Here is a 21,649-nt window from a genome sequence, read left to right on the forward strand (position 1 = left end):
ACCACTAGTGTCTTTATTAAGGTTTCCACGGGAACTTTCCAATGATCTATTAATGACCTTCTTTCATCTGTTCAATTATTGTAAGCAGTTCCAGTCGAAACAAATTTACGACATGCAAAGAATGTCCCATTTTCTAAACTTTCTATACCCCTCTTTACATTCTTTCATGTCCTCCAGGTATATAGTTCCCCTTTGAACTGATATTCAGGAACAGAATGTCCCTTTTCCTCAACTTTCTATTCCTTTATTTTCTTTAATTTCTCTTTTATTCTTCTATCTTCTATAATTATGAAATCTGCAAAAGAATCTTCTTCTTTTTTCTGAAGTCTCCTTTAGCTTATTATGTCCTCTTTCGTTTCCTTCAATACAATCAAGTTCCGCTCGGAACTGATTTATACAGCAAAAGAATACTTTCCCCCCTAAACTTTCTGCTCATCAGATTCTATCATCTTTCACCCCTTTACGTGGTTCCGCTAATTTACAGAAAAAAAAAAGAATACTCCTTTCTCCTCAGCTTTCTACTCTTATACAATATTCTTTTTAATCTCCTTCAATGTAGTTCCGGTAAGAACAGCAAAAGAAAACCACTTTTCGTTGGCTTTCTGCGCCTCTAATTTATTTCATTTCGTTCCTGTAGTTCCGTTCGAAACTACGTATCTCAAAATATATCCTTTCGTAATGTTTTGCACTTATCTACCCTCTTTCATTTCCTTCGAGTTTTTGCTAAATTACAGAAAATACACACTTTTTTGTAATTTTCACTGGTCGATCCTCTGTCAACTCCTTCAAGCAGTTTCAGTCAAATACATATATAAGTTACGGCAAAAAAAAAAACACACAAACAAACACCAAGCAAAACCAAACAAAAAACAAACAGAAAACCACCTCTTTTCTTAACTTTATACGTACATTTTTGTTAATGTAGTTCCGCTCTAAACTAACATGCACCACAATTTCGAGTATCCCGCTCCTTTTTCTCCAGTTTCCATGCACTCTATATCCTCTTTCATCTCATTCAAGACATTAGTTCCGCGCCACACTATACACCACTTGCGCAAAAGAAAACTCCTTTTCTCAATGTTCCACTCATCTATTCTCTTCATTTCCATCAAATTGCTCCGATCGAAATTACAGCAAACTCAGAATCAAAACAAAACAAATCCAACAACAACAACAACAACAACAACAACAACAGCAACAACGACAACAACAACAAAACTCCTTTTTCCTACCTTTCCACTCATCTTTTCTCTTCCATCACCTTAAAGTTAGTTCTGCTGGGGAGTGGAAAGTTGAGGAAAAGGGTGTATTCCTTTACCTTCAAGTTGTCATTTCTGCTTGGAACTGACTGACAGCAAAAGAAGACTCATTTTTCTCAACTCCATCCCCTTTCATCTTCCTCATTCCTCCTTATCATTGCAATAAATATGCATTACTGATTCAATGATTTGATGCTCTCAACGTTTGTTTCTTGAATAAGACAGTCATCATCATAGTTCTAAGCCATGGTTCTATATGATCATGCACATTTTATTGATATCCAATGGTATCTGTCGCATGCCAACTTTATATTTCTAGTCACAATTTTGAGGATTTTTAATTTTTCAGTATACAACTTTGTAAAGACCAATGTGAGATACAGACTTCATGTAAATATAACAAATAAGTTGGAAGGCCCTCCAGCACCGACAGACTTTTTTTCAATGTAAATCTCTACTCACTGAAGGAGTAAATGAGTGATCCTGCATCCATGGAGATGATAGGGCAAAGTAGGGTGATGACAGGATTTGGACTTGGACCACAGAAACACACACATTCCACACCACACAGCATCCTACATGTGCATGCATATAGACATATACTAGTACATGTATACATGTATGTATGTATATATATATATATATATATAAACTTGTTGAGAATTCACGTATTGGCTCCACGAAGAAATGAAAAAATAAACTGGTAATGCATTTTTGCCAATAAAGAATGAGTTTATTCGACTCAAATTTTCAGCGGCCTCTGCCTTCTTCAGGAGTCTTGACAATGACGGTATCAAAACAATGTTTTGCTTTGTTTTGATACCGTCATTGTCAAGACTCCTGAAGAAGGCGGAGGCCGCTGAAAATTTGAGTCGAATAAACTCATTCTTTATCGGCCAAAAATGCATTACCTGTTTATTTCTTAATTTTGTGTACATACAGTGTATATATATATATATATATATATATAGAGAGAGAGAGAGAGAGAGAGAGAGAGAGAGAGAGTAAGTTGTCCACGTGTTGGTGTAATAATAACATCAAAAAAAAAAACTGAAGCCAAGTTCATGCTGTAATCACCATAAGTTCATTTCGGCACACAATTTTTTGAGCGATTCGCAAGAAACACTAGAGAAAGAGCGAATCGCTCAAAATTTTGTGTGTTGAAATAAAGTGTTGGTGATTACAGCATGAACTTGGTTTCAGTTTTGTCTTTGATGCTTTTATATATATATATATATATATATATATATATATATATATATATATATATACACACACACACACACACACACACATAACAAATTATGTTTAGTGTGACATTTATGTGACGTTTGATGCAGGACTGATTTACACTGTGAATAAGAAGTAGTGTAAGTCGAGTAGTGCACAATGTCGAGTCACATTTCATTTATTCTGATATTCACTGAGCATTTATTATACATGTACAATATACCTATGTTTAAACACAATAAAATACCAATTACATATTTCTCTTCTCTTTCTCTAATACATGTATAGCTGTATATCTCATTTTCAATTTTTAAAAATTGTCCCCTTTTCACAAAAAATCAAGTAAGTGAAGAGAGTGAGTGGCATAAGTCTTTTACTTACCCTGTTAACTGCAACAGCAGTAAATCAGTTTCTTTAAAGTGGAAGTGTTAGCAACCCTTCAAAAGCTCTGCTCACCAAAATGCATTGGTCTTAGTATGTAAAGACACAGAATGCAGATCAAATAGGCTGCTAGACAACATTGCTTTCTGCACAAAAGACCCATCAAGATGAGTACTCATACTTACTGTGGTCCATCAAATAATCATTTACTATTAATTTCTCACTTAAATGCAGACTAAATCCTCAGCAAGAGATTTTCAGTCCAAATTTTGCTTGACGACATGGATAATTACGGTACATTTGTTTCATTTCCATTTGAGAAGATTGTTGGATAGCCCACTTTAGCTGCCCTTGCTGGTCTTCCATGGGGTCTAGTTGGGTGTAAGGCGGGACCACTTCATCGGGGTATGCAATCTGCTCTTTGCAATGAACAAAATGAAGCACAAACTTTTACATGCTTAAGTTGTGACTCTCTCACACACGGGCCCTCCATTTCATGTCTTATCTGAGGGACAGGGTGTTTTGTCTTTTATTAGAGGGGATGATATGATTACACACAACGTTGCTCAGTTTGACTATGGAATCAAACCTGGGGCCCTTGGATCTGGCAGCAGACATGCTACCAACGGAGTCAAATCCACCTGACACTATGATTTTGGGGACCATGAAAGTGTCATGAGAACCATTCCACATCAGTAAGAGGAAAGCTCTGAGGTGTTTTATTTCTTGAATAGTGGAAGGGCATTGTCACATTGTAACATGTTGTTCTACTGTAACAGAAGTGGACAAAACAAAACAAAATATAAACAAGAGATAGCAACCACAATACCTGTGTACTGATAACATAACTCAACAGTAAAACAGGGCTCATCCATAGACTCATATTTCAAAAAGAATTTAAAGTGAAAACATAGGTCTCAAAAGGACTCAAAATTCATCTTCCACCATTTGTAATTTGTTGCACTACATTCAAAGGGTATACCTCAAACTTACCTGGCTGATACGATTTGCCAGGATGATGAGTTGTTACGTAGTATTATGAAATCACAAGTGCAGAACAATTTCAATTGTAGTACAATGTACATACATACAACTTTAATTCCAGAAGAGCTCTCCCCACTCAGCATTGTGGGTAGGTAGAGTGCCATGTGACGATTGAGCATGCCCAAGCAAGCTCCCTGCGAGTCGTAGCCCAGAAGATCAGTGAGTATCACTGTTGCCCAATTTGTCAATTATCAATGATTGCAAAGAATCATGTAACAACAACCATCGGGAATGCTCTGAGACTGTCATACATGTACTACCGGCAAACTCTTTTGGCTAAAATTTTACATTTTTGTCATTACCCAACTGAAGTCATGACATTACAGCGCTATTTCACACATTTCTAAGGGGTGTGTGTAGATTTAAGAGCAAAAATCAACAGTTCTGCAGGCATATGGGAACTACGTCTTCACTTTGAAGAGACACAAAGTTATGGGCAGAAAATATAATTTTTAAACATTAGTAACTAGCTTTTCATATGTTACCATGAAGGAGTTTGCCAAAATTCTAGTCAGCACGTCTCCACTTCATGTAATGTACCAGAGTTGAGCTTCAGGGAAATTCACAAAAATGATTTGCTTTGAATTATGTTTTCAAAACAAAATTTGGGGCTTATGGACAACCTGAGGACATTGTCCCTGGCACCATACAGGGTGGGGGTAATTAAGAGAGACTGTATACTGCAAAATTTGTTTCTGGAAAACAAAGTCTAGTGGGCCCGTGAGAAATAATCTTGTTACAATACAGCTGTCCATGTATCTTTATAGCCATGATATGAAAGTTTCTTCGAAGTGAAAGGTGAGTTTCATTCTCATCAAGAATTGCTGGTCTGTAACCTATATACTCCTCTTATAGAAAATAAAATATGTCTGGGAGATGCAAGATCTCTTGTGTATGACCTCTTGAGAGAGACATTATGACAGACTTCCGGGCCTCATTTCAAGAGATGTTAGGATAGCAACTCTTGCTGGAATGGTAACTTCCCACAGCAACAGCCAATCAGAGAGCTGGATTTTTGTCATTACAATGACAACTGCAATTCCAGAAAAGTTGCTATCATATCAACTTTTTTATGAAATGTGGCTCAGGTCTGCAGTCCACTGAATGCCACTGTGAATGTATCTAACACAACGGAAAATAAAAAGCATTTTGTTCTTCAAAATGTCAGCAGTAGGTCATAAAGTTCTCCATAATATCAAATATTGCAGTCATAGTTTAATTCAGCTTGTAAGCTATGTGAGCAATACACTTCCAGGCTGAAGACTATCACATGGATGTGACTGTCATGGCAACAGGGGTTCTGTCATGGCTGGCAATGCTTAGAATGAAAGAGAAGTCTGTCCAAACATGTGTCCCAATACATCAGGCTCTCGCAAGACTCGAGTCGACCCTACAATGACCTGGATTTAGATCAAAGAACATGGAAAAATTCACAAACACTACATCACCTAAACGTTTACATGTAACAATTATATGCACCTATTTTCATTCAGGAATTTCTTCGTGTGATGGTGTGTGTAAAACATATCCTGTTTGATGTTGACCCTCTGACACAAATTGTCCTCTGTTTAAAATCTTTTACAGCAACTAATAAACATCCTTTCATCATGTCATCTAATGAAATGGTTTGCAAAACCTAATGATTCATCACGTGAAACAAAGGAAATGTCAAATTATGCATTTACAAGTTAAAAACCAAGATTGGAGTAAACTGCATATACAAAATAGAATTCAGCATTTTAGACATATCTGTATCAAAACAAAGAGTAGATTTCCATAGTTTTTGTCATCTCATTCACTCAGCTCTAGCATTGAAACCAGAAGTCTATGATTTCTAGACTGCAGAAATGTAACGCATTTCCCTTGGTTTTAAACTTACCTCAGTGTTAGGTGACAGTGATGAGACAGAGTCCTTGATTAGTTTCACCTCAGAGCAAGTGACTCCACCCACCATGAAGACCAGAAGGAGGTTGTGATCGCTAGGGCGGGGTTTCCCTACATTCATGAATAATCTGCAATTATGCAATTAAAAGTACAAGGTAATCATACATCACAGCTTATTCTTCACAAAAAAACCCGACTTCAAATATAAGTACAGAGTGTTCCTGTTACACAAACACATTTACAAGGAAATTCAGGTCTCAAAATCATTAACATTTAAGTCCATGGTGCAAAAAATTTGCTTCATCATAACAAAATTTTGAAATAGCACAAGAAAGCTGATGCTCTAAAAGAATTCATCATAATGGGAGTCACCTGTGATGCTAAAAAAAAGTTGAAATTTTCAGCATATGAAAGTAGACATATTGCCTCTTCAAATCACTTCTTATGTCCTATTTTTTTTAAATCTGTAATGGTATTCACACACAATACAATTTACCTGTACTACCATATGGAGAGATGATAATTATAATTTGCAGTATTTTATATAAAAGCTTGATGATATTCAGATGAAAATACTCTTGTTCTTAAATGAACGGTGTTTAAAAGGGTCTGTAGCTAGATAAAATGACCTAACCTGAAGCCTGTCTTGAGAAGATCCCGGAATCCACTGGATTTGTACTCAATGTCAACAAGATCTGGCTTGGCTGGGTCAAAGATGGCTTCCATGACCTGTTTAACCAATGGAGTGAAGGAGGCTGGCTGAGAAAATGAACCAGGCTGCAGCAGGTCACTGGAAAGACAAAGCATAGAGAGTGCCTCCATTAGGAATGGCATGATGGACCATTTGTCTGTCATTAACCCGTTGAAGACTAGTCCCAAGTATACTTGGGCAGGTGTCTATGGGAAATGCATGTTGCAGCAAAATCAGCCCGTCCTCAACGGGCTAACAGATACAGGTGCCTTCTCATGACATTTAATATATGCTAAGTTACTCATGTAACTAGGAGATCCTAAAGCAGATCCAAGATCAACTTTACTTCAACAGTGTGAAACTAAGTTACACAATACCACCAATGGGGGTTTCTATTGACCCTTGATCCCACAGCTCATTCCCTCCCCCCCCCCAAAAAAAAAAAAAAAAAAAAAAACACACACACACACGCACACACACACACACACACACACACACACACACACACACACACACACACACACACAAACACAAACATTCTGCAGCCCCTGCATTTCAGGGCATTAAGTGCTCACCTACTTTTTAAGGTATGTGAAGAAACTGTTTTAGACAATTTTATTGTAAGTCAGTCATTATCTATTAAATGACCATTTTGGCCAGTAATAAGTCCAGTGGTAATAAATCCAGTGGTAATAAATACACACACATCAAAATACTTACTCAAACTTCTGGAGATGACGTCGTGCTCTTGAGACGGACTTTGCCTTCAGAAGAATCTCCTTTGCTGCCCTCTGTGAAGAAGCCTCAGACCGGTTTTCCCCGACTTAATCCAGTTTGCAGGAAAGAAAACAGAACAAATTTGACTAGAAAGTCTTAACCCTAATTCCCAACATTATATCCACTATCCAGATTTTATGCTTGCTTTTCTTCTTTGACATTTGATACCATATACACAACAAAGACAAAATAAACTTTAACTTGACCTTTCATCACTTTGCAACAGCCTTCTACATTTACTGTATGAAATCTTTCATGACCGCTTTAAATCTTTAAAAAATAAAAAAGAATTCCTTCATGTCCCTTTTCATCTTCTGTATATGACGTTTCGCCTACAGCTTCTTTATTACACATAAACTTCCATTTTTACACATGTCTACATATCTACATATCTTTCATGCTACTACCATCTCTTAATCCATCTACCTACCTAATATATATCTCCTTAATTTCACCCATAACATATGCTCATCTATCTATCCATATACTGACCCATCAGCACATCCATTTGCCTACATAATTATGTATGAATGAATGTATGTATTAATTAATGTATGTATGTATATGTATGTATGAATTTGTCTGCTGGCCACAAATACATTTAAAATTTGAACATCTTGAATATTAATCTACCAATCTATCTACCTGTCTCTATCTAGAGATCCTATCAATCTACTGATGTATCTAACTAAAGTACCCACTTATTCGTTATACATTCCTGCATATCCAACTACATGTATCTATATATTCTGTATCTCACTGCCTGTACACCCAACTTCTGATCATTACATCCGCCTGATTATATTCTACCTTTCTATCCATTAACCTTAAGTCAATGTGTCTGTCTACCGGTACTTCCGGTTTAGAGTATGTCACCTTTCTTATATCCTTCCTAAATTGTCTTACCAAGTAGTCTTAGTAACTCTGAGTTGTCTGGGGCATGAGTTAGCATCTGGCTGACAAATTTCTGCAGTTGTCTCTCCTTTTCTAAGCTCCCATTTCCTTCATCTCCTACCAAAGAGTAACCGTAAAGTATAAGAAGGACTGCTTCCTCTAGTGTGTAGCCCCTATACACAGACAAAGCAAAAGAACACTTTTGTTAGTTTGGGGTGCAGCTTCCACACTTACGCAACAAAAGGACAAAAGTGAAGCTCCTACAAGGCATCAGATATTGTCATAATCACCAACATCATTATTGTGTAGCTCTCAGGTATAAAGACAAAACAAAAGAATCAAGTTAGGTTCTTGTTTACAGAAATAATGAAAGACAAATTCCTTTCCAACACACAAACGCACATATAGGAAATACCCCTGGATGAAAGAATAACCTGGGTGGAGTTTCCAGCAAGCTCTACAGCACCCGCAGTGCTTCTCCCCAACTCAACCTGGGCTCTGTTTCATGAAGTCATCACATAAAAGTCTTTACATAAATCTCAGAATGGCCAAAGTTGCTGATACGTAGCTATGAGAAACTTTCATATCCATTTCATGAAGTCTCTCATAAGTGTGTAGGTATGCTGTTTGTGTGTTGGCCTGACAAGAGATGCAGTCCAGACTGGATCCAACTTTGCCATCATGCAATCCCATAAAAATGCATCTGAAACAGGGCCATTTGAGAGGCACTTGCATGCTGGCGGTACCCTGAAGTTAATTTCTATAATTACCAAGTATGCAGGATATTTGTCTCGCGCCATACAACAACCAAATGTTTCTCCAGTGAGTAGAGGCTGACCACTCAAGAAACTTGTAGGCACGTCAGGGTTAAATGGATTCTCACCACCCACCTTGTCTGCTTGGTTGGATTCTGAAGAAGGTCTAAGAGGAGACTGGCAATGGATCTACCATTCCCTTCTCCCAAACTCTGCAGCATGAGTTTCTCACTGGTGTGTAGGTCATCCCAGCGAGAGAGGGTAGGACTGGTGAGGGTGTGCACACACGCTAATCCAAGCTGCAGCAGTGGGCTAGAATTCCTGAATGCAGAAGAGCTTCCTCTAATCGGACAAAAACAAGTCAAAATCAAATTCCATTTCTCTTGTTTTTCTCTCTGCAACTGCACTTATAATAGACACCGTATACTTCAGACAAGACTTTTACTAATACAGTGGATATTTTCGGGCGAGTAATTTTTCGCGCTCTGCTGAGTAAGAATTTCTATTGTTTTTAATTCCACAGAATAAAGACACTACATAGTGGTACATTGAACGAGCAAAAAGCACGCTCTAATTTTTGTGCTAGTTTCTGGTATCACAAAATGCACAAAAAAAAATTTCCATACTGCAAAAATGTCCATTTATACAGTATAATTCTGCATACAATATGACACAAGTTGTTTTAGACACCAGCCTATAGTTTGTCTTCATCACTCGAAACAGGGATAAAAGACAAAATAACTAATTTACATCACACCAGACCATCAGCCAGCTTTATTGAAAATATTCTTTAATCTCATAAACAATATTATACCTGAAAAATCAGAGTTAAAGCACAATTGAAGTGATACTGAATTCATGATTAAAACAAAGAATGAAAAAAAATATATATACATCTTCAAATTCTATTGAGGGCAAAATATCGAATAAATATAATCAAAAGCAAAACAAAAATCACTGAAACTGACACTCACTTGAAGAGCTGAAGGTGTGCCCTCAAAGAGTCTGCATTGATTCGACCTATCTTGGCTGCTGCTGGGTCAAAGGGCAGTCTTTCCCTTGTTATTGTTTCAACAACCCTGCGATTTACATCCATCAGACTTTCCTGCACACACGCATACACACACAAACACATACAAAAGAGTATGGTCTGATTATTTAATGAAGTAGCTGAATCAGGCTGCAAAAACATTGGTATAGTCATCTCTAAAACTAATAATTTAACTTGTACACACAGATAAATTTTAAATGAATTCATGTAGTCTAAATGAAAATTTTCCCTTTTTTTGAAATTTAACATTACAGTGAATTCATTTGTATGAGAAGCATCTTGTCAAACCTCTTGTGAAATTCTGTTTTGGTATCATGACATGTGCTTCCTTCTCAAGAAAGTTTACATCGTAGCAGCATTAGAGGTTTATTTTCATATCATCATCCTGACGATTTATTCAATCCAAACGATTCCAAAAGAGTTCAAAAAAGAGTTCCCACCAGGATAGAGTTTATATCAAGATATTGTGCCTAGGTCACACCAAAACATTGTTCATTTTGTTGTCAGTTTGTTTGTGGATTTTTAAAAATGCATGCATTCGCATGCACTCCTACCCTTCAATGTCGTTTGGGTTGCTTCACAGTAATGTATGCATGATCAGTTCAGTGTCTCACAAACAGATAATGCATGCAATATGATCTCAATGCCTTCTCAATAGATCTTTGCTAATTTTCTCTTTTCCCTTAAGGGCAATCCTATTTCATCCCATTGTCACTTTAATTTAAAGGGATAGTACAGTATTGGTGGAGATGAGAATTGGGCTTTTAACTTTTTGCGAGATACCAAGAAAACACTAATGATATAGTACAGAGCATACCATTTTAAGAGGATTTCAAAGTTTATTTGATGAAAATCGGGTTCGGAATGACTGAAACATCCAAAAACAAAGTAAAACAAAGCGATCATAATAAAGTGTGGGTCCCACACTTTATTAGAATCACTGTTTTTAGGATATCTCAGCCATTTCAAAACCAATTTTCATCAAATAAACGTTGAATTCCTCATAGAATTACATGCTCTTTCATATTTCATAAGAGGTTTCTCATTATCTCACCAAAAAAATGTTAGAAACCTGAAATTAGGTCCCAACCAAAACTGTACAATCCCTTTAAGTGAATCACCAGGTTCAGGAAGACTTCTACGGTATTTGTGTTGCTTTAAAACAGAGGCCACAGAAATATTAAAGGCATGGCTATGATTGGCTATGATATGATCGCACTGTGTGAACTAACATCCACTCTTTTTGTGCTGTCCACTTCCTCTTTGTTTCATCAAGATATACTACCAAAACATTAAACTTATCAAGAAAGTTTACAATGAAAAATACATAAAATATGTTGCAAGCAGGAGATACTACACCATTTCTGGACTTCAGCAAGCACCTTTTGTTTTGCTGTAATGAGTGCCTTTAAAAGATCCACAGAAGGTTGATGGTGAGGATGGGCCAGACAGCCTGGAGCCAAGACTAGAGGGTTGTACTTGCTATGAAAGAGAAAATGACAAACCATGAATGTACTCTTCTTGTTTTTTCAGAATTCATTTTTTTGATGTTCAAAAACAGATGTGTGGTCTGCTACACATCTTTTGACATTATTTCATTGATTTTTATTACAACACACTGTAGACACCTGCTTGAATTAAAACAGTCTTTCACAACGAATATTTTGTAGTCCCTTCATGCGATCAGCCTGGCAAACATCTGTACAGAGACCTAGTCATATATCAAGTCGGCATAATCAAACAGAACAGGAATTAGAGAGTTACTAAAGAGAACAAACAGTTTGCGAATACAAAATTGTGAGACAATTTTACATGTGGCTGAATTTGCAATTAAGAAACATATTGACGGAATGAGAAAGAGTACATTTTTATACTCTTACAGTAGAATCCCTTTTCAAGGGGAAAGTATGCACTTTCCCACCGGAGAGATGATAAACGAAACACTGCAAAATATACAGCAAATGCATTTCACAATAATTTCATAAAAGAGTCATTGAAATATGGAGATGTCTTCATAATTTCCCTCATTTGCTTACTCTTATGCACAGCTCATTGAAATTCAAATCATATTTTACTATTGATTGAGCACAACTCAAGAATACTCAAGTCTAGGCTTGATTTTGTTGTTGTTGCTGTACAATTTTACAACGAGAGCATGTGTTACCAGCTGGCTATGTGAGATAATAGGAAACTCTTCATCATTTGAAGTTTTAAATATAATCAATTCACACACATTCAATGGCACATTTCACATCACATCACTTGTGGATCTAGAATTTGTGTGGCACAGCTTTGTTTGTGAATGGGTTCATTATTAGTCAGAATTGACTCTTGTATAAAGTTTATGTAATTATACATGAAAATTTGAAGTTTCCACAACTCCTGCTATACTTCCCTTTACACTGGGCATAGTAAGTTTGTTTATTCAAAGAATTTTCACAATAAAAACAAATAATCTCTGCGATCTATCTTTGGCAAAGATGTGTGTGTCTTTTGCTTTATGTTTACTTCAGGCATAAATTGATCTGTTTAGATCCCATTTTTCCTTTTTTTTTTCATTGCCCAAAATGAAATTTCCTTCATACAATACTGTAAAAGTGGATATTTTCGCGCGACTAGTTTTTCGCGCTTGGCCGGGTGAGAAGAGTTTCGCGTGTTTTTAATTCCGCGGAATCAAGACATCATGCACAGGAACATATGGCAAGCAGAAATATTTGCATGCTTTTATTTTCGCGCTAGTTTCTGATTGCGCGAAATGCGCGAAAATTTCCAATTTTACAGTATTCTGAATATTGGTATATATTATAAATTATGTATATTCCCAGTACAATACTTAATAACTGAATGGCAAATCATGTCACTTTACCTTCCATTGGAACACAAGTCCGACATGTCAACAGCCACATCACAAGAGTGTCCATTGAGGGCAGGTAAAACAGCCATAATCTTATCTGCCAGTGACTCCCTGCCATGACTAGTGGGTCCCACCAAGTCTAAGGTACGGTCCAAAAACAATATACTGGCTCGCTTTGTTGCTGCCTAGATGTCAGTAGAAAAAAATGTAACAAGAGTTAGATTTGTGAAGATATAATTTCATAAGTGCTTTGAGAATGCAATCTCCCCAATAACCACTGCAAAAAGAAACACCAAGTAGGAACAAGTGTTGTTACAGGACCATGATTGACTGCATGCATACATTTCTTGTGCTCTGTATTCTTGTTACATGCTTTGATGTCCTTGGTAGATATCAGTCAGATACAGCTGATATGGCTTGTTACAGATTAGAGACTAACAGCAATTCTACTACAGCCCATAGTTCACTGAGATGCTTTCAGCCTCGTACGTCATCACTATTGTAACTATTGATCATGTGGGATTTTGCCAAAAATGCAGTCAATGCATCTATACCTGAAGAAGCATACCTAGGCAAGGCCAATTATGTACAAAATCTGTATGAATTTTTCTTAACCCTATTCCAACTGGGGGGTTAAACAAATTGACCTCCCCCCCCCTCGACATTTTGCGCCACGATTCCGCAACACGCAAAGATTTTGCCCCGTCATTTCATTATTTTTTTCATTGAAGTCTCCCGCGTATTTTGAGACCAAATTTGCGACGTCCAGGTACACCGCTCTGAAGTTACATAATGTTTTGCATATGCATGTCAACCCGAAAACGGCTCAAATTCATGATATCGTGTGCAAATCCAATGCAAATTGTGTTTTTTTGTTAAATTTATATAAATTAGATTATTTCAACTTTTAACCATTGAAATTAATCAATTCTAATGTAGATAAGCTTGAAAAAGTGCCTGCAACAAATTTTGGCAAAAAAAACAAAAGAAAACAAAAGGTCGAAAAAACAAAAAAATACATAAGAAATTAACGAAACAATAAAAAACAAAAGAAATTAATTTTGATTGTGCTATTTTTCAAAAAGAAAATTATTCGATGTGTCTTGAGAAAGTCTGATACAAGAATTTAGCAATCCTTCAGTCTTTTTAATGGAGTTATAGGTGAAAATATGATTTCATACGTAAATTTGCATAATTGATTTACTAAAAATAGAAAACCAATATTTTTCTATTGTATGACCATGCAGTCTTGTAGTTGACATCCGGCTCTATCTTCAGGCAAAATTTTGCGGCGATCATGCGATCGGCAGCCGAGCTCTGAAGGGGGGGTCAAATTGACCCCCCCCCCCCCCCCCCCCCCCCCCCGTAAAAACTTGGGCTCAAATAGCCCAGTTAGAATAGGGTTAAAGTGTGATAGTGAGCTTAGAGGGCAAATATGCAAACAGACAGACAGAAAGACAAACAGACAAGCTGAAATGTATGCTGCATATGCACTTCAAGAACGAGGGATAACCTATCTGGTTATGAATCAAGGAGTTAGTACTAACAACAGTCAGTAAATGTACTACTATGTGTGCTATGATGTAATAATATATGAAAATATGGTAAATTTGAGAACTGGTAGAATCTATATTATGAGAAAGAGTTTCAAATGCATGGCTTACTTTCCTCCTGTTACGTGCTGACGTGAGGTGGGCTAGCTCTGTAGCAATTATCCTGCTGGTGGGCCCCAAGCAGTAGATGTCTTCGTTGATATCAAGTGTCTCACATAGGCAGCTCAAAGTAGATACCAACATCTGTACAGCACACAGTCATGAAATACACTGTCAACATATCCTCCTTCATCTATAAAAACAACTTTGTTTTGAGTTCTGATGACAATTTCCTGATGAACTTGTAGTTCATCAGACTTCAATCTGTTAGAGCCACTGTGTAGTATTATGGCAACTCAATTTAAAGAGAAAGAAAGTCAAATTTTTGCTAACTGTACAAGAAAGTCTGAGCAATACTCAAACACAATCAACCGAATTCAGAATTATGCTGTCACTCTCAAGATACCAATGATAACAGCCACCATGACATACACTGTTTATGAAATAGTTTATCTCAGTACTATTGCCTGGATCAGACAAAAAAGAGAAAGATTGATTATGGTAAATCAAGTCTTTTACAGATTTGACTGTTTTGAAACAATTAGTGTGTCATGTCAAACTGTACTTTTCCAAGCTTCATTATTACATAATATGAGACTTAGGGGGCACAAAGATAAGTAGGCCCTTATAGGTCATGTCAACCAAGCTGCAAACATTGTTAAACCATGCCTTTAATATGCTGACAAAGGGTCCTTGAACCTCTTTGTATTGGAGGAGGAAGGTCAAATGCTGTGCCAGAGAAGAGGAGTTAATTATAATAGGGATAGTCTGAAGTCTGAATTCTCATGCCCATACTTTGGTAGATGGCACTCATTAACCAAAGTAGACGGTTCATCTCATGAAAAGAAACACACTTATCCATAAAGGATGTGTACTATTATCAAGCTTATAACACAAAAATCTATCTTTGTGCCTTTTTGTCTCTCGTCTCAAGCCAGTAGCAACTTTACCAAATATATGACATATTATATTTTGGATCAAAAATTTGTCTTCCATTGATTGGTTAGAAGAGCTTCACGTGATTATAGGTATTTTGAACTATTTTAGAGTGTTGGTGTGTTTGACACTCCATGAAGTACTATTTGCAAAATGACGTCACTGTTATGACGACATTTTGCAAATAGTATACTATTTGCAAAATGATGTCACAATCACCCTTCTTTACAATCAAGTGTACCCGTCAGCGTCCGGTCCCAAATTCTAGTGTTCAGGTTTGCAGCGGCCATACGAGCGCTTGGATACATGCGACGGGCAACTCTGGCGGTGCCACGGCTACTACGTTTTTCAATTTCCGATCTCTCGCACTGTTGCGTCTTGCAGGCGCTGCGCTGCCGCCGCAGTGCGGCTAAGCCTATAGACGGTCTATAATGATTTTCACTTTTTATTCAAATTTTTGATCCAAAATATAAAACAAATATACTTTGCCTAGTTTCAAGTTTCTTGTTAAAACTATGGGCCTCGGTGACTCCAAACTAGTACTATTTCACTTCGGGGCTGCGCCCCTCAGTGAATAGTACTAGTTTGGAGTCACCTCTGCCCATAGTTTTAACAAGAAACTCGAAACTAGGCAAAGTATATTTGTATAGTATCTGAGAAGATATCTGATGATACATCATTATCATTGATGTGCATGCTCTGAACAATGTAAGCGTAAATTTTATAAGACATAGGCTTAGAACAACATAACCTGCAGAAGTCATATCTGCCTCTAACTGTTGGAATTTCATTGTCTACAACATTGTTCCACCGATAACCTGAATTTGGAGTGTTTCTTAAGCTTATACATCCTCCTGCAAGCATAAAAGAAAACTCCATCATAAATATGATTATACAGAAAGAACACGTGATTCATCTCATATGGACTACACACAGTGATCTGTTGAATATGGATATTACACAAACCTTCAGATCATCCTGGAGCTCAGTTGGAAGAATGCCAATGTCAACATCTGTCAGGCTCTCAGGGGACTTTCTTTCTACCTACATTGACAGGGATTAGACATCAATCATTATGCAAACATCAACATATTTTATCAGTCTACAGAAATAGTTAAAATGAAGCTACTTAGGCCTATATACAACTTTTCCAGAATATCAAATAATATGTGATAAGTTACAGTATATACCATACTTGCCCCACTCCCATTTTAGTTCTGCCTAAAAGGCATTTTTGTCATTTACATTGATATATTCCTGACAAGAACATTAATGAGAAAATAATATTGAATATCTTCTTGTCCAAGAATTTTGAAATTGAATCTAGTGCAAGTACAAATGCAAATCATTCAACTGTGAAGGCTTCTATTTGCAAATAGCTACTTGTTTCAAATGCTCTAAATTGACAATTACAAGACAGAAAGTCCACAGAAAGCATTGTACAAGGAAATAATGAGGTGACAAACGTGTTGTGAATCATCTTCATTGTACATGTGATCATGCAGTTCATTTCTGCATATGAGCACAATTTTCATGATGAAAATATCCCTCAAAATACAGTAAAGCCACAAGGACAAAACTATGCCTTGAAATTCTAATGGAATAGTGACTTGATATCCCAACTTCTTAGCCTCTTGACTTTTGATCTACAACCTAATATGCTCCAAAATGGCATCTTTTTACCCCTACTACTACAACATACACAAAGACTGCTCTTGTGGACACAAATTTTGCTGTTATAATCACATAGTAACTACAACAACCCCTTTGAGCGTTTCCTAACAGAAGTGTGTAGTTACACTGTAATACATTTAGCAGATATGTTATTCAATATAAGTATAAGAAAGGAGTTGGGCCAGTCCCCTAGGACACTGTGATAGAGAATCAGTGCAGCATACACGTTTTAAAAAGATCACCATGCTAATTCATATGTGTGTTATCCAGACAACCTGGCTAACAATTATTTTCCCAGCTGATAATATGCATTTACTGTAAATACCAGTACATTTTGCGTAAATCCAATTATATTGCATGCTGCATCACTGGCTGTTGCTAGGTCCAGTTAGTCCCTGACAAACTTTACTCTTCTCTCAGGTAATCCTTTTTCTTTTTCTTTTTCTTTTTTTATTTTTAGGTGGAAATATTAATGGAATATGAATTTGAGTGATTTTATCACAAGTAAAAACAAGGCTTTAATCTGCTGGAAGAGTTTCTGATGCTTCTGCACAGCACATTTCAGGATATTGCATAATGTGCAGATGAAATAGTCGAATAGTGCAATTTAAACAGTCTGAAATCTAAGACATATTGACAAACACAGTTTGCTTTGATTTACACATCTTATTGAGATAATCAAGAAGCTATTCCATTATTCTAACACATGACAAGACCTCGTATCTGCAAAATGTCAAATGTTCAGAAGAGTCAAAAAAAAAACAAAAAAAAACCATGGCAGCAAAAGCACTGTATCCAATGGGATAGACATTCTTTTGATATGCTGAGGTGGCTTCATTTTTGGGGTAAGACAGCTAGGATTTTTACAGGACATCACTTAAATGATTATCTGACCATTAATGCAAAAGAGTCTTAATCACCAAAATTGCAGATACAAGGTCTTGTCACCCCAGCGACGATATGTAACCTGTTCCCTTAAAAAAATCACACCCTCTGTAGTGCACAAACACGCATGAGAATTACCTCTCTAATTGAGGAGAGTATGGTAAACTGACATTTCACTTGATATTTGATATTTCATTTAATGAATAGGAAAGTATGGTGATCACTTTTCCCCATCATTACGAGATGCACTTGCAATTCACATACTGTTACTAAATGTTGTAAATCAGCTCAATGAAGTTAACCAACAAACACAAAAATATATTACAAGCTAAGGTCATCAAAATAACATCATTACTAAGTTTTCTTGATGTGCTTTGATGACAGGCATGTCTGTATCCAGTAGGGGGAAGAGACTGGTGAACGATGGCAAGAAGAATAAGGTTGGCGACACACAGGCCACTGAGAGAGGAACATGTACCACATCGGCTTCATAGATGGTTGACTGGATGTAATATAGATGATGGCATAAAATAAAACAGTTCAATGATTAAATACAAGATAGAATTTCTGATGAGTTATGATTTGAAAATCTATCAAATCAAAACCTGTCACAATAATGCTTTGCATATGTGTATGTGTTTTTTCCCAAGAAGATACTTTTACATGACCTTGCATCAAACTCCTGACAAAATGTTTTTACCAGTAACCTTAAAAAGCATGTGTTTTTTTTTTTAACTATCAAGAATAAACGGAATTCACATTCACAGAGGAATGCAGTAGCTATTGAGCATTTTGTGTACAGGCGATCAAAATCTACAGAAAGGCATATTCTTTAAATAACTTTGAAAAGAAGCTTATGTCTATTCAAAACAATTTACGTTTGAATCAAACTAAATTGAACTGGGCAATTGTATGGCAGACAGCTTTCTTTGCATTGATTTCATGAGATATCTTGAAGGTGTGGGAGATAGATCTGGAGAGAGAGAGAGAGAGCAGCTGAAATTCACTCTGCTGCATGTTCATTGTGAAATGTAATAAAATTGCATGACAGTTATTACACTGACATAACGTCAAAGCCGTAAACTCTTTCTTATATAGATACCTTGTGTCGCATCCATCCTCGCATTCTACTTTCGATGTCACGGAAATGAGAGAAGTCATTCCCCTCCCCAGCCCCAGACACCCCATCCTCTGTCAGGTGCTGGTGGAGTGACTCAGGCAGAGATGTGATCAGTGTACAGTGTTGGAAGTGGCTGGCCTTGATGATGTCCTCCAGAATTTCTTGCTTGGTGGAGCATATCTGTCCACTGATGATGAAGACACCTTTTTTCTCCTCTTTGGAACAACTCTGCCATATATGAAATAACAACCATTATGACCAAGAGACTATAACAGTAAAAAATCTGCTTAACTTATTATGCGCCATGTTCGCATGTCCGACTTCGTCGATGGCGTGCCAACTTCGCATATTCTGCTCAAACCCACAGACACGCCAAAACCAATCGATAAATCGCCAAATGCCACAGTACAATGAAAGCTTTTCTAGCACTTCTGTTCATCTCGCTCTTGCATTTTATGTGGTGATTGACTATCAAGCAGTGTTCCTTCATAGATTTGCGTGTAAATTCTATGTTTCTGTCACTATTTTGTCTGCAAAAGTCGCACCTTTACAGTAATGTAGCTACCCGGTACTGGTCATTTCAAAGAAAATCAATCATCGATTTGTCATACAATTTTCATCAAAGCAAAGCTTAGCATTTCCTCTACAACTTTTCTTAGCTCACTACATGTCCAGCTTAACAGAAATCTGTATAGAAGTCATAGATTTGAAAAACAGAATGTTTTCTCAAAGCATGACTATGTTGGTATCTTAGAATAATGTGGCACACAAGGTAGGGGTTTCCACCATGGCACATAAAGATATTTATTTTCTGCCACCATCAAATATGTTTATTACATGATGTACATATAAAATAGCATTCACAACTTCATTTGATGGAGTTAATTCTATTTTGATAAAGACAATTCACTCTCGAGAGATAGTCTTCCTTGATAAATGATAGGCCCCTAAATTGTATCAACACAAAAACAGAGGCATGATGAGGAGATTCTGAGTGAAATTGTGAAATGTGCTTCACACTTACAGTCACTTGGAAGTTGTAAAGTATTCACGCAAAAACTCAACTGTACATGCAACGGAGCGCCGCGCCATTGATGGGGTTCGGCATTTATACCTACCACCCTACTTGACCGACAAGTACATGTATGTCTAATTCCGCGAAAAACTTCTCATTTATAGATCTAGTAGTACTGTATAATCACCAATAGTAATGACATTTGCTGGGTCAGTTTTTCGCTTCAAACACAAGATCAAGACATACCATTACTATAAGTCAGTTACGTGCAACATCATTAGATCAGCCATATCTTTTCTAAGGATTCATTGCACGTCGCACACATTGGGCCTAGGAAACCTACCTCAAATGATGAAAATTCTTTGATATTGAGAGCCCCAGCTTGAAACAGCGAGGCTGCACCTGCCGTCCAGTGCAGCGCCTCGGCGAGAGGACCGTCTAAGAAGACCACTGATTTGGGAACATACGGAATAATCGTATGCCAGGTTTTGGCACAGCTGCTGAGTGTAAAGGCGCCACTTGTCGAACTCATGATATATCACCTATAATACTGGGCATTGTAAGAACATAGGGTGAACTACTTAATTCTCCCTATTCGATCAGTAAATCGCATATCAGACACAATGAAATGCAGCAGGATACTGAGGTAGGGAAAAGCATGACAAATGCTAACTATACACAGCCCAGTCGCTGTACGTACTCGCACGGCGTAATTACAGCGTCTGGTCGGGCTAGACAAATGCATGCAATAAGCCATATTACGGCACTGACATTGTGCAATACATACCGCCATCAAGCGGTTCGTGACGTACAGCGTAGACCCGATGCTGGTACAGGGCAGGGCACTACACGAATACTCGTCGTCTTTGATCGATCTCATAACCCTCTGAATAAAATGCCGAAACAGGTAGAAACACTGTGCAAAACGTAAATTGCATTGATCCCGGAATTAAAACTATATAGACTGAAAGTGTGCATTGTTTTGGGGTAAAATGATATGCTACAAGCAATGGTTTACTTATCGTAGAGAATAATTATACCATCAGTATTGTATTTGTATTTATAGGCCCTAATCATTTTATGTAACACGTGTGGAATAGGCGTAATATTTTGTATAATTAAGATTTTAGAATGACAGAAATGAAATTCGTTGATACTAGAGCCATGTGGGTAATTCCATGAAAAGGGGTCACACTGGTTAAATGCCCCCTTCTATTAGATTTATCATGTCATTTCTTATAAGTATAGCCTAACAGTGTATTATACTCATTACTCTTGAATAGGCCCCCCCCCCCTTTTTTTTTGGCAACTAAAGTATATTCCTTTTGAAGGCGAACATTAATTTGCTATCACAACGTACCAGACACATTTTCACAAAAACATGGAAAATCATGACTTTGGGGACAAAACTGCGCGACTTTTTTTATTTTTACTGTAAGACCAGTTTGATAGATTTACAGCTTCAATCGGTGGAAAAAAATCCCTTTTAATGGCTCAAAAATGATAGAAGACAAGCTGGGGCTCTTAAGGAATTTGATATGACAGAA

General features: G+C 37.1%; 1 protein-coding gene across 1 annotated transcript; it reads right to left on the reverse strand.

The window, feature by feature from the left end:
• Nucleotides 1-5,233: 5,233 nt before the first annotated feature.
• LOC139742829 (sec1 family domain-containing protein 2-like) lies at nucleotides 5,234-20,754 on the reverse strand. Its single transcript, XM_071653346.1, has 14 exons — nucleotides 20,446-20,754; nucleotides 19,070-19,315; nucleotides 18,323-18,469; nucleotides 16,375-16,452; nucleotides 14,485-14,616; nucleotides 12,833-13,005; nucleotides 11,349-11,448; nucleotides 9,890-10,020; nucleotides 9,051-9,257; nucleotides 8,173-8,333; nucleotides 7,210-7,312; nucleotides 6,433-6,588; nucleotides 5,794-5,926; nucleotides 5,234-5,314 (listed from the first exon to the last, which is right to left on the reverse strand). Exons 1-14 carry the CDS (start codon nucleotides 20,632-20,634, stop codon nucleotides 5,234-5,236), a joined length of 2,037 nt encoding a protein of 678 aa, XP_071509447.1. The 5' UTR covers nucleotides 20,635-20,754.
• Between the last annotated feature and the right edge of the window lie 895 nt (nucleotides 20,755-21,649).

The sequence above is a fragment of the Diadema antillarum genome, unplaced genomic scaffold (genome assembly GCF_040938485.1).
Source record: "Diadema antillarum isolate AM-2024a unplaced genomic scaffold, OU_Dant_1.0 seq00001022_RagTag, whole genome shotgun sequence".
NCBI classification, from domain to species: domain Eukaryota; kingdom Metazoa; phylum Echinodermata; class Echinoidea; order Diadematoida; family Diadematidae; genus Diadema; species Diadema antillarum.

What these genes read in the sequence shown, in the direction of transcription:
- LOC139742829 (XM_071653346.1), bottom strand. Translation starts at nt 20,634, where the DNA reads ATGAGTTCGACAAGTGGCGCCTTTACACTCAGCAGCTGTGCCAAAACC. An exon ending in GACTTGTGTTCCAATGGAAG is followed by an intron (nt 11,449 to 12,832) that starts GTAAAGTGACAT and finishes TCTCTTTCATAG; the next exon opens with CAAGTACAACCCTCTAGTCT. An exon ending in CGTCATCTCCAGAAGTTTGA is followed by an intron (nt 6,589 to 7,209) that starts GTAAGTATTTTG and finishes TTGTCTTTCCAG; the next exon opens with TGACCTGCTGCAGCCTGGTT.